The following is a 14715-nucleotide window of genomic DNA, read 5'->3' on the forward strand; positions in this document are numbered from 1 at the left end:
TCCTTCCACCACCCCAGGGGGCCCGCCCCTCCCGGGTGAGATGCCAGCGGATGAGCAGAGAGGAGGAACAGAGGAGAGGTCAGCTCAGCAGAAAGCGCTTGGGCGGCAGGGGTGAGCGATGGGTGGGGTCTACGCTGCCCCCCCCCCGTGGGAGTGCTGGCGGCCCTTCTCCCCACGACCCTCAGAGAGGGCCCTGCACTCAGCTGCTCCTGGCTGCGCTGGGCCCGGCCCCCCCTGGGCAGAGTGGGGAAGGCGGAGAGCAGCCAGGAGGGTCCTGAGAAGTGGCCTGCGCCCACCTCGGGAGCCCTGGCTTCTGCGTCCACAGTGGGCCTGGTCGCTGCCTCCAAGGCAGCTCCGGGGACCCTTCCTCATGGATTGTGGGGCTCTGTCCTGCCTTGGGAAGGGTCTTGGCACAAATACTCCCCCTGGGTCAACGTCCCAGACCTTCCCTGGGGGTGGGGTCTGCCCTGAGGCGAGGGCGGTGCAGTACCTTGATCCCGTCCACTGGGTTATGAATGACGGTGGTTTGAGGTTCCTACAGGAGAAGGAAGCACAGAGGACGGAGAGAGGGGGGTGAGAGAGGGGAGCTGGCCCCACAGCAGGAGCCTGGAGAGGAGGGGAGGGTGGCACAGCGGGGGATGGAGGGGACCGCAGGGCGCAAGCGAGACTGATGGAGGCGAGGGGCCCAAGGAGGAGGTGAGAAGACGCAGGCTGGCGTGGGTGGGGCCCAGGCTTGAAGGTGACATGGAGGTCCGGTGGCACACGGATGGCTGGCTGCGAGGCCACCTGTAGGACCCTCCCTTCCTGGGCCCGGGCCGCCGCCGCCAACACACTGGATGGCCATTTGGCAAATCCAGTCTTCTCGTGGGCGGTCTGGGGCTGGCTCCCAGAAGCGGGGCCTGGGGCTCGTGGGGTCACCAGACGTGCTTCCAGCAAACTCAGAGCCTGCGGACCAGCCAACCCTGACCTGCTGAACGGCCTGCCCCACACACGGCCTGGGCAGAAGGGCCAGTGTCCACCAGCCATGACTCAGAACTCCCCAGGCGAGGCCAGAGCCAAGGGTCCCTCTGGCCTTGTGTCCCCCCCCCCCCGCCCCTCCCTCTGGGCAGCCACAGGCCAGTGCAGCCCTGCACCTGTAACCCAAGTCTGCCTTCAGGTCTGCAGGATTCCACTTTGATGGGAAACCACCAAGGGGGGTCTCTGCCTCCCTCCAGATCACCGGGAAGGCTCACAAGCTAAAACCAGCCCACCCTTCGTCCTGACAGAGACCAAGGCCCCACCTCTCAGATGTGGCTCTCGGGAGGGGGCTGCGGGCAGGACCCCCACTGCCCATCTTCCCTGCAGCCTGGCTCTGGGCTCTGGGCCTCCTGAAGACCCACCAGTGAGCATCGTGGGACGCTGGCCTGTCCCCTGCTGCCGAGAGGGGCTCTGACAGAACCCCCAGAGGCTGACCCCACAGTCGAGGGGGCGGTGGGGCCTGAAGGGGTGCCCGTCAGAGGCAGGCTGGGAGCCGGACCCCACCTTTACCCCAAGCCTCCTGACAGGCAGGGTCCAGGAGGGCTGGAAAGTAGGGGGCTGAGGGGCTCAGTACCAGAGCGGCTGGAGGAAGCGTCCCCTTGGGGCTGGTGGCTGCACTGTTCTTGGTGCTATTCGTCTGGGGCTGTAGGGGACAGACAGAGAGAGGAGCCATTAGGGGGAGAGTGGGGGGACCACACCCCTTCCTGGGCTCTGCTCTGTGGGACCCTGGGGGTGGGGCCAAGCTGAGGCCTCACCTTGACTCCATCTGCTTTCTTGTTGAGGAGACTCTTGGCTGCTGCATTGGGAGGAAACAGCATCGTGAGTGGCCTGTCCCGATGCAGCCCCACCCCCAGTGTGAGGTGGCCCTGAGGGCCTGCAAGGCAGTGGGCTCCCCAAGAGCAAGTGAGGGGGCGGCTCAGGGTTCTGAGGCAGGGCTGTCCTGGGTGGACCCATTGGGAGATCCAGCCAGGGCTGCTCGAGGACCCTCGTCCCCGGGATAGGCCCTTCTCCTAACCATCCTCCATGACCTGGGCACACAGGCTCTGGGGGGAGGAAGGTGGGGACACTGGACGGGGCGCCAGGCTGGGTTGTGAGCTCCCTTGTAATTCTCCATGCTCTCGGCGGGGCGGCGGGGCTGTAGCTGGCCACCCGCGCAGGGAGGGGCTTGTCCCAACCCCAGATGTCTGCCTGTGCTCAGTCTGCTGGCCCTCTCCTGGTGGACGGGACGCAGAGCTGTGCCCCTGGCTCTGAGCCCCGAGGGGCAGCCTCCCCCTGAACAGGACCCTGTGGGCGCAATGCAGGCCTCTCTGCCCACCCACCAAGGACCCTGGGCTCTGAGTGGGGTCCACAGGATGACACATGGGGTAGGGTCCAAAAGGCCACCAGCATCCCAGGCTGTCACCACCCCTCGGACACAGGCTGGCCCTGCCTCCACGCCCTGGGCCCCCACCGTCCCTCAGCGCCCCCAGCACCTGTGCCCTCCACAGAGGTTCGTTTTAATTACACAACTGGAAAAAACAGGAAGTCAGCTTACCTTACAAAAAGGAAAGGCGAGGCGGGGAGAAGAGGGAGTGAGGAGAGGAGAGAGAGAGAAAACAAGGTGTGTCAGTTCAGGCAGAGCGCAAGTCTGCGCCCGGGACCCGCGGTGCGTCCTGCCCGCCCTGCCCACTGGCCAGGCAAGCGGTGCGGGTTAGAGAAGCGGCGGAGGGCCCGGGCCCCAGGCCGGGAAGGAAGGTGGCACAGCCCCCACCGCCAGCCCCAGAGGCTCCAGCTGGCCAGCCCTGAAGGGAGGTGCTCCTGGTCAGAGGGACAGGGTGGCCCACAGTGGGCCTGGGCCAGAGCCTCCTGTCCGCGAGGATCCCTGGAGGCCACTGCCTCAGGCCGGCGCAACAGACAGGCTGGACACCTAGACCCAGAGAGGTGTGGGATCCCCCTGCGGGCAGCGTGAGCACTGCCCGGCCCCCAGACCTGAGGCAGAGACTTGGGGTGTGCTGGCATCTGCTCAGCAAGCCCTCTGAGGGGGTCCTGAGGCTGCTTCACATTGAGAAGCTCTGGTGAGGACCCCTAATGCAGTGAGCAGGTTGGGCCGCGGCCGCTGGGCTACTGCCTGCTGACCACCGTCCTCCCTGTCCAGGTGCCCAGCGCCACCCTCGGGGCTCCTCAGAGGCCCTGCGGGGCCATCGAGCGGTGCCGTCCTGAGCACGGTTTCAGGTCCCAGCCTCCTGTCTCCACAGGAACCTGTCGATCTCTCAAGCTTCCCTCCCAGGATCCACCAGGCAGAGCTGAACCAGCAGCCCGGCTCCTGGCCTGTCCCTCCTCCCACACCCCCCGTGGGCCCCACCCGGGCAGCTGGACTCAGGACACCCTGCAGCCCTGCCCTCTGCGTCCCAGAACCGGAAACACCACCTTCCTGAGGCCACATGAAACCTCCCCTGGTGGCAACTAAAATCGGTCATCCTGTCACTCACCACAGGGGGGGGGACAGGCCAGCCCTGCAGACACGAACTTGGGTCTCCCTGGCCTTCTGATGAGCACGGCCCCGCGCCTCCCCACTGACCTCGCCTCTGCTCATCCCCAGCTCCAGCACACAGGGACAGTCCCACTTCCCCTCCAGTGGGAGTCGTCTGAGTTCGTGGAGTCCAGGGACCCTGTCCGAGCTAGTGGACCAGCTGGCCAGACCCAGGGCCTGGAGGAAAGAGGCATCCAGCCCGTTTTGAAGGCACTTGTCCTGGAGGCTGAGCAGGCAGGCAAGCTGACCCCCACCCTCCAACTTAAGATGGGCAGGTGTGGGGAGAGCCGCCCCCCAGTGCACGTGGCCTTGGTCAGCGGCAGACCCAGCTGGCTCTGCGTTAGGATCAGCGCAGGCCCATGTTGGTCTGAGAGGTCCCGCCGGGGGCCAGCCCAGTGTCCCCTGGCAGAGATGGGGTCGGTTCTGCCCAGTTCTTCCCTTGAGCAGGAAAGGAAGCCACTGGGTCCGGCTCCCGGTGGAGGCAGGTGGGGACTCTGGGACGGTCCTGAGTCTTAAGAGGGTCCCCTTCAGTCTCTGATTCTATAAAAACCTGCATTCAGACTGCGCCACTCAAGACACTAACAGTTCTGCTCCCTAACCAGCCGCCGCCCCACCCCAGGATGCATACGGCCAGCGCCCTGGCCCAGTCCCCAGGCAGACACCTGTGTTCGGCTCGATTTCCCAGACACCCCTCCCCTTCAACCCGCACCGCGCATCTGAGTGCAGCTCCCGGGGAGCCGTATTTCCTTGAGATTCGCATCCCTGTCCTGGAGTGACTCCAGGATCTTGTTGGACTCCTGTCTACACTAGCAGGCTTTCTCAAGTCAAATGCATGATTACCAAGCAGGAGCTGAGGGGGCCGCGGAGGCACACCCGCCCCAGACCCCTTCCAGACAAGCAGAGACGGCCGCCCCGCCCCGCCCACCAGGAGTCCTCAGGGCCAGGCCACCACTGCTGCCACAGCTCTGAGTCCCTCAGTGAAGGCCGCGTGGACCTGACCAGGACCTCGATGAACAATGACATCTCTACAAAGACGTCGGTCTTCCACTGGCCACGGGGTGCTGTGCTGCCCACGGAGAAGCGACGGCCTCGGAACTGAGACCCCATCTGTGTGTCTACTGGGCTGACTAGCAGGGGAGGTCCCTTAGCCCACAGGGCCAGCCTTTGCCTCATCCCATAGCTGGTCACCCAGGGACAGCCATGCTGGGCTCTGTCCGCATGCACTGACCCCCCCACCCCCCGCTCCCGGACAGAGCGGCCCCCGGCGCCCAGGCGGAGCCACACATGCACCGGCCTCATGCAGCGACGCCCACATCCACTTGGAGGCCGGAGCCTGGCAGGGAGCTGCTCGGGCACCCGCCTCGGTCCCTGCGCTGGGTGGCAGGGCTTCACCTGGAGCCCCTGAGCTCACGTCCCAACCCCTGCCCCTCCCCTCAGGTGCTTCAGAAAGGCTTGGAAAATGAGGCAGATTCAGGACGGGCCTCTGGGGCCTGCCTGCCAGCCGTGTCCGCCCCAAGGATGACCCTGCCCTGAGTGCCCAGGAGGAGGTGGCTGGGAACGCTGGCTCCTGGTCGAGCAGGCAGGCTGTGCAGCCTGTGGGGTGGGAGTCAGGGTGGACGTGCAGGAGTGAAAGGGCCTGGGCCTGGGAGGACACGGGGCTTCACCCCGGCGCTGCAGCCCCGGGAGCAGCAGAGCCGGACCTCAGCTGCGGCTGCCCACCCTCAGCACGGGCTGGGGCCGTGGGCTCTTGGTGAGGAACGGGGTCCAACATCCCTGTGGGGTCTGGCTACGGGCACAGTCAGGTACACAGGAGCTGGCCTGGGCCTCTTGGGAGGCCAGCCCCCCACGGCCCAGAGGAGCAGGCTGGCAGAACCAGCGTCTCCCCTCATGGGTTTGGGACGAGGCGAGGCGCTCCTTGTAGAAAGAACCAAGAGGCCTTCAAAGTCGTTTGAAGGGCAGCCAAAGGCCCCCGGCCCGGTGCTTGCAGGGCAGACACGCATGTATGAGACTGGACACCGACTGGCTCTATGTGAGTGGCCAGGAGCAACAGTGGGTCCTGGGGGCAGGGGCGGGGGTGGGCCAGGCAGGGTGACGCGGCTGGCAAGCAGCTCTGGGGGACAGGGTCTCTGCCTCTGTGCCCTTAATCCGGGGACCGCCCAGTCAGGACTTGGACCCCCAGCAGCAGCCCCGAGGCTTCCTGTGGGTGGTCAAGGTGATTCGGAATGAGGATCATGATGGACAAGTGGGGAGAGCTTCAGAAAGCAAAGGGCTCGGACCAGAGGGGTCTCCTGACCCCCAGACTCTGGGGCCAGGACCGGGGTGGGGGTTTGGTAAATGCATGTGGGGCAAAGCACAGTTTATAAGTCACCTAGCCTGGCCCTCCTTTAATAGGTGGGGCCTGAGGCCCCAGGGACAGTGGGAGCTGCCTCCCTGCCCTCGCGGGGGGCTCTGCGGGGGCTCCCGGGGCCTCTGGGGCGCCTCTCGAGGCCTGGCTGGCGGCTGCGAGCAGTGAGGGGAGCTGCATGCCGACAGGCGGGCACTGGTCCGAACATCTACCTTGTTCCACCAGCCCCATGGTGGTGCCGGAGGCCGCGGTGGACATTGTGGCCGGAGCGGTGGTCTGTCTGCCCACTGTTAGCACCGGGTTAGAGATGAGGGGAGGGGCGGACACAGACGAGGGGTGGGCGAGGTGAGGGGAGAGAAGAGACAAAGGAAGCAGAAGAAGATTAGAGTCACGGTTTAGGTGATGCTGGTTCCAGAGCCCCTTTCACAGGAGAGCGACAACAAGGTGGAGACCAGTGACATTTGAAAGCATTTGCCTCCTTTCTCCTTAGAAAACCCCAGCGGGGCATGAAGACAGGACGCGTCCTGTGAGTGTGGGAGTGACAGCATGCCCTGGTCTGGCAGCACAGTACCACAGCAAAAGAAACAGGAGGTGCCGGATGCAAACAAACAGTGAGCACGGGTCACAGACTCCCGCGTGAGTGTCACGGGTGACAGACAAGCCACAGGACAGGGAGTGGGAGGCCGGCCCCACTCAGGTGACGCTACCCCTGGTGGGCCTGCTAAGGCCCTTGGCCTCAGGGTCACTGACAGACACCCCTTCTCTCCCCCTCCTCCCCCCCCGCTGACCCAAACAGCCGCATGTCCCCAGACCTGCCCACCCTCAGTGACCTGGACGGGTGGCCACCAACACATCCAGAGCTCAACAGAGAGGCCCTGGGCCCTCCTGTCACCTCCCCCACACAACAGTGGTCAGAACTTTCAGGACAGCGACAGGCCACGGAGGTGCCGGCCGACACCTGGACAGACACAGGAGCTGCGGCCGGGCAGCGGGCAGCATAGACACTGGGGGGCAGGTGGGGACACAGAGACCCAACACACAGGGACGGGGCATATGCCGGGGGGGCCTCTGGAGCAGGGCAGGTGGGCGCAGACCCTGCAGTGTTGCCCTTGGAGGGTCCCAGAGGGCAGCAGGCCAGCCCAGGGCCGGCAGCAGAGGAGGGGGGCCAAGGGGGCTGAGAAGGGCAGGTGGCTGGCGGTGGGCCACGCTGAGCCTTCCTGGAGAAGGTGTCCTCACCTGAGAAATTCCGCGTGGCCAGCATAGTGGTGAGGATGGCGCCCTGGGGAGAGACACACAACTGAGGCCGGGCTGTCTGCAGGCCAGGAGACCCCTGCCGGGCCTCAGCCTGGGGTTGGCTGGCAGGACTCAGCAGCTGTGCCCAGGCAAGCCACCCACTTTCAGAATTAAACCAGTGACACACCCTGGGCCCTAAGCTGCCCACTGACCACAGCTTCTAAAGCTTCAAGACCCCTGGGGGCCTCTCCCTGACAGGCACGTCCATACATGCTTGGCCCAGAGCGGTGCCAGGTGGCCCCCTCCGCCTGAAGCAGCAGTCACAGAGGACGTGTCAGCCTCCGTCAGGTCAGCCTCCCTGCCCAGTGCCACCTCCCTCCCGGCCCCGCCCCCCCAGCACTAAGGCTGCCGTCCTCACCACACCTGGCCTGGCCCCGGAGCTTGGCAACCTGCTCACTCTAGGCGAGTATGGCCGAGCAGAGGGCCCCAGGTGTGCGGCCCCAGGAGCACCTGGAAGCCAGGCCCGCATTGGGGCACCTGTGTGTTGTTGCCATGGGGGCACCGAGTCCATCTGACACGTCTGGCCTGGGACAGTGCCGATGAGCAGCCTGTCCTGGGGGCTGGGACCCCTGCAGCTTCCTCACCCCATCCCAGCTTGGGGACCCCAGGCAGGCGAGCACGTGGGGGCCGGTGCTGGGGCCAGTGTCTCACCTTGAGCTTCCTCCGGGCGTTGAACTTTTTCAGGCACTCCACGGTCTCCTGCCTGTGCATCATGGAAGCCACCGTGGAGCGTTGCTGTGGGGAGAGGGGCGGTCACACACTGCCAAGAGCCCCACGGGAGGCCTGAGAGGGCTCAGGGAGAGGCTCAGGGCAGCAGGCACCGAGGCCCCCAAACCCACCAGCATGTCCCAAGCCGCAGGCCACGCAGCACCCGGGACACCTGGGAACCCATCAGGTGTGAGGAGAGGACCCCAGGCCAGCCCGCCAGGTGGGTCCAGGGCCAAGGCCACTTACGCAGACCCACGGGTGCTTCAGGGCCTCGTGTGCGGTGATGCGCTTGGCAGGGTTGATGGTCAGCATCTGGTTAATGAGGTTCTTGGCTTCAGGTGTGACGGTGTCCCATTCGGGGGATGGGAACTAAGGAGGAACCAATGCACGATGGATGCAGCAGGCAGAATTCTCCGAGGGGTCCCATCCCAGCTGTGACCCAGGAAGCAGGCAGTGTCCCCCGCCCCTGGCCTCTGGGTCAGGAGGGCCCGGCACTCACGTCGTAGGCCCCGGCCTTGATCTGCTGGTACAGTTTGTGCTGGTCCTCGTCCCAGAAGGGCGGGTAGCCCACAAGTAGGATGTACAGGATCACCCCTGGGGAGCCGGGGGCACAGGCTCACATCGCTGTCCCCCCAGAGCAGCCAGCCTGTCTCTGCGCCCCACGGAGCTCACATGTGCAGCCACATGCCAGTGGGAAGACACTACAGGAGGTGTCAAGTGTGTGGCCCCCAGGGGTCAGGTGTCCAGCTGCAGCACCCAACAGCTGTGGGGCCCTCAGCCAGTTCCTTGGCCTCAGCTAAGATGGGTACCAGCCTGAAGCCAGTGAGCCTGAGGGCACTGGGGACAGCCAGTGTCAACAAGTGTCACTGAGACCCTCGCGTTGGCAGAACGCTACCCACAGCTCCAGCATCTCTGCCCACCCTCACCCTACCTCACAGGGGAGGCTCAAGGCCGGCCCCCTCCCCTGCAGGACGCCCCTGCCAAGAAGGCAGCCCGGCCAGGGTGGTCTGCACACCCCCAGCATCTGCTGCTGCTTCTGGCCCAGGCACTGCTGAGTGCAGGGGGGTGAGCTCAGCGACAGCCAGGGTGGGGAGGGCTCAGCCCCGACCCCGCTACCTCCACGCCCCCCCCCACCCCGCCCTCTGGCCTCACCGCATGCCCAGATGTCCACTGGCTTGCCATACGCCTCCTTGCGCAGCACCTCTGGGGATAGGTAGCCTGGTGTGCCAGCAAACCCTAGCCAGAGGGGAAGGGTGGTGTGAGCAGCCTGGGGGGCAGCTGAGCCCCACCCCGTCCCACCAGCCAGGCTCACCGAACCACGCCTGCTGGTCCCCCTGCACCTCGATGGCCAGGCCGAAGTCTGCCAGCTTCACTGCAGCCCCCTTGCACTTGCTGGCCAGGAGCAGGTTCTCGGGCTGTAGGGACGGTGACGGCAAGGCGTTCGTTTTACACCCAGGGGTCCCAGGAGGGGCACGAAACAGAGATGACAGCAGTTTGCAGGCGGTGCACAGATCTGACCCCACCATGTGGGTGTCCCCTGGCACGGCTACGCCTGTGCCCTGCGGACCACCCCACAGGGGCCCCAGCCCTGCCCGGAAAAGTTGGCTCTTGTGATGCCACTGGGATCCCTCAGACCCAGGACCGGGACCCGGGTGCTGAAACCAAAACTGAGTGCGCCCTACAAGCCTTGGCTGCCCCTTCGTAAGAGGGGCTTCCCTTCCCTCCGCGGTCTGGCTGCCCAGAGACAGGGTGAGAGGCTGCCTACTGGGGGCTCAAGTGCTTCCTGCAGGTCGTGACCCCAAGGGCAGGGAAGAATCACCAAGGCCTCCGAGGCCTGAGCAGTGCAGGACCTCCGCTCACCATGCCTGTGGGCTGGGGGCGGGGTGGAAGGGGCCTGTGTGTCCTGCCTGTAGGGGCAGCACCCGTGCTTGAGCTGGAAGAGCACTGGTCCCAAACGTGGGAGCTCCAGGGGGCGGCTGCACTCTGATTGGCCCCCAGAGCCTGCGGGGGGCCCTGTGTGCAGAGCCCTGTACTCCGGGTCCCTCCTAACCTCGGCCTCACCACCTCTCAGCCAGCAGCGCTCAGAGCTCCCCGCTGCGGGCGCTCCTCCCTGACCACTCCCCGGACGCTCAGCCCCTTTGGGACAGGCAAGCCCCCTGAGACCACAGCGCCACTTGTGGACCCCGGGCCTGTGACTTCTTTAGTAAAAGGGTGTCTTCGTCTTAAACAGCCCCGTCCATTGTCATGCACGTCTAGGCTAACACACCTTTGAAACGAGTGTGACCTCTGTCAAGGGAGCAGGCGCCCTGTACCCAGTCCCCACCTTGCTTTCTCCCCCCCACACCGTCTTCCTTGCCCCCTCCTTCATTCCAAATGCATAAAAGCTGCAAAACTGTCGCTCCCTGGAGCATTTGAGATCTTGCTCCCCAGCAATATCGTCAGTTTGGCTCAAATAAACTTGTGAGACTTCCTTAAGGTTTGGATGGTTCTTACGTTGACACACTTTAGTGCCACCAAGAAAGACAAACGCTGCAGGTGTTAGAAGGGGATGAGTGGCCCTGACAACCAAACAAGTGGCCACCCCACGCGGCAGAAACCAGAGCCTCTGACACACGCTGCGCCACACAGCCCTGCCTGTCCCACACGGCCTGGACACCCTCGAGAATCTTGATTTTGCCAGTGTGAGCGGGGCAGGGGCCCCCAACCTCCCCAGGCACCCCACATCAAGCAGTCTGAAATAGCGGGGGCAGGGCTGTCACTGGGGGCTTGACCTAATTCTACAGATCGCACGCCCTGCGTCCACCTGCCTCCCTCCAGCCTCTGAGGAGGTGACCTCTCTGCTGTCCCTACCCTCCTGCTTGGGCCAAGAGCAAGCCCAGCACAGCACTACTTCTGGGGGCCCTCCATCAGTGTGGGTGTCCTCTGCAGAGGAGGGACCGTCTGCTTTCCCGCCCCCGGCAGGAGGCAGGAGGCAGGCAAGGACTGCATTAGCCCCAGGCCACTGGCGGGCGGGGTGACCACCCATCTCCATTTTTGTGCTTTGGCCTGAACGCCAGCAGTCACTCAGGGGGTCTGGGAATGAGGCGGGATTGTGCCCAGCACCCCCAGAGGCCCTCACGTGAGGCCCATTCAGACAAGACAGTGACCAAGGGTGGGACAGGTGGGCGAGGCGGGGCTGGGCAGACAGGTGAAAGGACAGCTGTGCACAGAGGTAGCAGGACACATGAAGGCACAGGAGAGGGTCTTGGGCCTGCTCCTGGCATGACATCATCCCCGGGGCGGCCCCACAAAGATCAACGCACACGTGAACACCCCTCAATGGCCCCTGGAAGACGGGACCCCGTTCAGAGCCCACACCACGGGGACGTGGTCTCAGCCGCCACCTGTTGGTCTCTCAGCAGGAATGACAGGCCCAGGGACCCACCATCGGGACAAGAAGATGACCTAGCCCAGCTTGGATTGAAGCTGGAGTCAGAGGGCCGGGCAGAGGCCCTGGGCCCCGAGGGTGACAGACACTTCTTTGGAAAGGTCTGTAACCACTTTGCCCAGAGCTGAGCCGAGTGCCAGCTTGAGGAAGAAGCTGGCAGTTGGCAGAGACCCTGGAGGCTGGCCCTTCACCCTCGGCTCTGGTGGCACCAACCCCACCAACACGTGACCTGGGTCCCGCTTGTCCGCATCTCAGCGGGAGCCCAGAAGGTAAGGTCCTGAGTGGACACGTGCTCACAGACTGAGTTTTAACAACTGCCCCCTCAGCCCTGGAGCCTGGGGGCACTGTGAAGGGCGCGTGCAGACACACCCATGCGCACACACGCACACACACGCATGAGACTTCATGCACGTGTGCACAAGCACGTACACACGCCCCCCACGCACAGTCCCTGGGGCTGGCGCTGCCCGCCCAGGCCTCCTGTTACAGGACATGCAGGCACAGACGACAGACCCCTGGCACAGAGCGGGCGGGGACTCACCTTGAGGTCCCTGTGGACGACCCCCATTTGGTGGCAGTGGAGAACCGCCTCCAGGATCTGCTGGATACAGTGACTGCAGCAGACAGCACGTGCATTAGTGCGGGGGCCGCGGGGGGGGGTGCGGGGGGGGCCCACGGGAGCAGAGGCGCTGGCGAAGGGGCCTCCGGGGCGCCTCCCTCACCCCCAGGTCAGCACAGGCACAGCCAGGCCCCCTGGGCCCCTGCCTTCCCCCCTGCCAGGCCCACCTAATGACACTCACAGGAGACACCCCGCTCCCTGAGGGCCCCTCCTTAGCCTCCTGCTGGCCAATCCTGACACTGAGCTGGGTGCCCTCTGGGAGAGAGGCCAGTGCTGAGCCCGTGCCCTGCAAGGCAGGCTGGGGGAGGGGGGGTCTCAGGCAGGAACAGGAGAGGGTGGGCAAACGGGCACCTGGGTATGGGCAGTGCTGATGCTTCAGCCCTGGTCACTCATGTGCCAAAGCACGTGTCACTCTGTTTCAACAAACAAGCATCCACACTGGCTGCTGGTTGCCACACTGGACAGCCCAGCGCTGCAGCAGCTCTCCTGGGGGGCAGCCTAGCACTGCCCGGGGCCTGAGCCAGGGGCTCCCTCCAGGTTGGAAGCAGTCCCGCCTTCCAGGGTTTGACTCAGAGGGAGAGGTCCAGGCTGCCCCCAAGCACCTCCCACACCTGTGTCCATATGTCCCCTGCGCACACTGGACCCTGTGGCCTGAGCCTGCCTCCCCGGGTGGTCCCGGGTGTCCACACAGCTTCCAGCAGCCCCCAGAGCCACACCACCCCTGTAGCATTGCCAGCTATGGGAGACGGGAGGCCATAGGCCGCCTGGAACCCACCACCTGGGGTCTCTGTCCCAGCACCTCTGGACGGGGCGATGGGGGGACAGCAAGTTCCCTCAGGACCCCTCAGCCACTGCTGGACCCTGTGGAGTGACTGAGGGGAAACTGGAGGGTTGGGCTTTGTTTCCCTAACAGCAAACACGGAGAAGCGGGTGACCAGCCCTCTTCCTCAGAAAGCCGCGGCCACATCTGGAGGCCATCTGCCACCACAGGAAGCGTAAACCTGAGTCCCGCACGGACACCAGACCTCAGGATCCAGCGGTGACTGACTGCCGAGGGGTCAGCAGCCAGGCCAGCACCTGGGGCTGTCCCCTGCTCTGGACTCTCCTGCCAGGCCCACTCCCAGTGCCCTTATCTGAGCAGTCCTGTCCTTGTGTCCCCAGCTCCCGTCCTGCACCACCGCCCCCTCGTCCTGTCACTGCAGGCACGGCACGGCCCCCAGCGGCTGACCCTTCAAGCTGGTCCAGGGGCCTAGCTCGGGTGCGCAGAGCTCAGCCGAGGTCAGGACAGGTTGCTGGGTGGAGGCCATGCTCAGCCCCCAGTACTTGCCCCAGAGGCCGCTGACCAGGGCCCAGGGTGGCCACGGGCTCCCCCAGCCCTCAGGGCCTTCTCACTTGCAGACCCAGACTGAGTGCCGTGGGCTGTCAGTGCCCGCTGGGGGAGTCCAGGCACCGGGACCCCACACTGTAGCAGCCACACGGGGCTTGCGTGACCCAGGCTGAGGAGCCCTTCCTGCACTGCTGCAGCCAGACCCTGGCCTTGCCCAGGGGAGGGTTGCGGGCCCCTGTGGAACCCTGCCTTCCCACGTACCAGCGGCCTTCACGCCCCCTGGCCAGTGTTTCCCGGGCCTCTGGCTGCTCGCCAAGCCCTGCAGTGACAGTGACCCGGTTCCAACCTCAGACCTGCCCAGACGCTGCCAATACAGTTTTCAGCTTTGGGTCAAGTGGTCTTGTATTCGCCCTCAAGGCCTTGCCCTGCAGGACACCCTCCGGACCCTCTCACACTGTCCCGTGTGTGTGGGTGTCTGGGCAGCATGTCTCTGTACTGAACTGGTCTCTGTGACCACAGGGACGTGTCCATTCTCCCCTCTCGATTGTATTCTCAGCCCTCATCTTGGGGGAAGGTGTTTCCCAAATGTTTATTTGACCCGTGGATCTGGTTGCGGCAGCACCACTCACGTGGGCCCTGAGGGGGGTGGGCTGCACCCTCTGCCCTCCTCTGTGTCCCCAGCACCCCCAAACCAGCCCCCAGAGAGAGTGACTGCACTTGCTGAGCCAGTATGTGGTCTGCATGTGTCCTGAGCACCACGGGACGTGGCCTGTGTCACTGACAGCCAGTTCTGCAACGCTGTCCTGCCCAACCGTCCTATAGCCACCTTGATGGCTTCGCCCCCATGCCCCAAGAGCTGGCTAAGCAAACCAGGTTCCCCAACAGGAAACTGCAGGCTCCCCTGCCCCCATGGCAGGGCTGGCGGTCTCTGCACCTATGAGGGAATTGCCTTACATCCTGCAGGTGGACGGGACACCCACCTGCCTGGACAGCAGCCCATTCTGGGCAGCTCCACCCTCTGAGGACTTCTGGGGACAGCTCCTGGGACGCTCCTCCAAGCTGAGACCACAGCCTGAGGACACGAGGCCGCCTGGTCAGCAGCGAGGTCCTGCCTGGCTCATAACTTCTGTATCATCGTACCGTGTTCCTCGTGGGGCCATTTGTCATGTTACAAGCAATTTAGAAAGTCACTGTCATGGTCAGAATGGCCTCCAAGCAGCTGGCTGTCCCCACTTGGCTCCTGCACATGTCCTCACAGCTCCGGGCTCCAATGCCAGGCACACATGCCTCTCCTGACCTCCTCCTGGGGACAGCCAGCATTCTCACGGCCCCTTTGACCATCTCTCATGAGCCACATTGCTTTTTATGGTTTTGAAAATGGGTTCTAGGGCCGGCCGAGTGGCGCGATGGTTGGGAACTGTCTTGGGACGTCAGAGGGCCCCGGTTCGGATCCCACACATGAGGGCCAGTG

The 14715-nt window shown here is 64.7% G+C and overlaps 1 protein-coding gene and 1 long non-coding RNA gene across 5 annotated transcripts in view; one reads left to right on the forward strand and one right to left on the reverse strand.

Annotated features, from left to right (window-relative positions):
• The window catches only part of CAMK2B (calcium/calmodulin dependent protein kinase II beta), a 25935-nt gene that overhangs the window by 8263 nt on the left and 2957 nt on the right, over positions 1-14715 (reverse strand). For 2 of the 3 annotated variants that reach the window (XM_019626576.1, XM_019626574.1), the window contains exons 2-11: positions 11840-11912; positions 9184-9286; positions 9024-9107; positions 8371-8465; positions 8118-8240; positions 7815-7898; positions 7107-7149; positions 6083-6157; positions 1773-1810; positions 1592-1660 (exon numbers count right to left, since the gene is read on the reverse strand). In XM_019626576.1, the coding sequence (XP_019482121.1) occupies positions 1592-1660; positions 1773-1810; positions 6083-6157; positions 7107-7149; positions 7815-7898; positions 8118-8240; positions 8371-8465; positions 9024-9107; positions 9184-9286; positions 11840-11866 (741 nt within the window). In that variant the 5' untranslated portion in view covers positions 11867-11912. Of the gene's footprint in view, positions 1-490; positions 536-1591; positions 1661-1772; positions 1811-6082; positions 6158-7106; positions 7150-7814; positions 7899-8117; positions 8241-8370; positions 8466-9023; positions 9108-9183; positions 9287-11839; positions 11913-14715 lie in introns of all 3 variants that reach the window. The other variant, XM_019626575.1, reaches the window with a different exon arrangement.
• On the forward strand, positions 1821-11827 carry LOC109373022 (uncharacterized). 2 transcript variants are annotated; one of them, XR_002122147.1, is made up of 4 exons: positions 1821-5555; positions 6361-6506; positions 6667-6885; positions 7362-7434. It is a non-coding gene; the product is annotated as an uncharacterized LOC109373022 (long non-coding RNA). The 2 variants fall into 2 exon arrangements; XR_002122148.1 differs by lacking the exons at positions 6667-6885; positions 7362-7434 and adding an exon at positions 11270-11827 and having other exon boundaries at positions 6361-6481.

The sequence above is a fragment of the Hipposideros armiger genome, unplaced genomic scaffold (genome assembly GCF_001890085.2).
Source record: "Hipposideros armiger isolate ML-2016 unplaced genomic scaffold, ASM189008v1 scaffold_685, whole genome shotgun sequence".
Classification (NCBI taxonomy): Eukaryota; Metazoa; Chordata; class Mammalia; order Chiroptera; family Hipposideridae; genus Hipposideros; species Hipposideros armiger.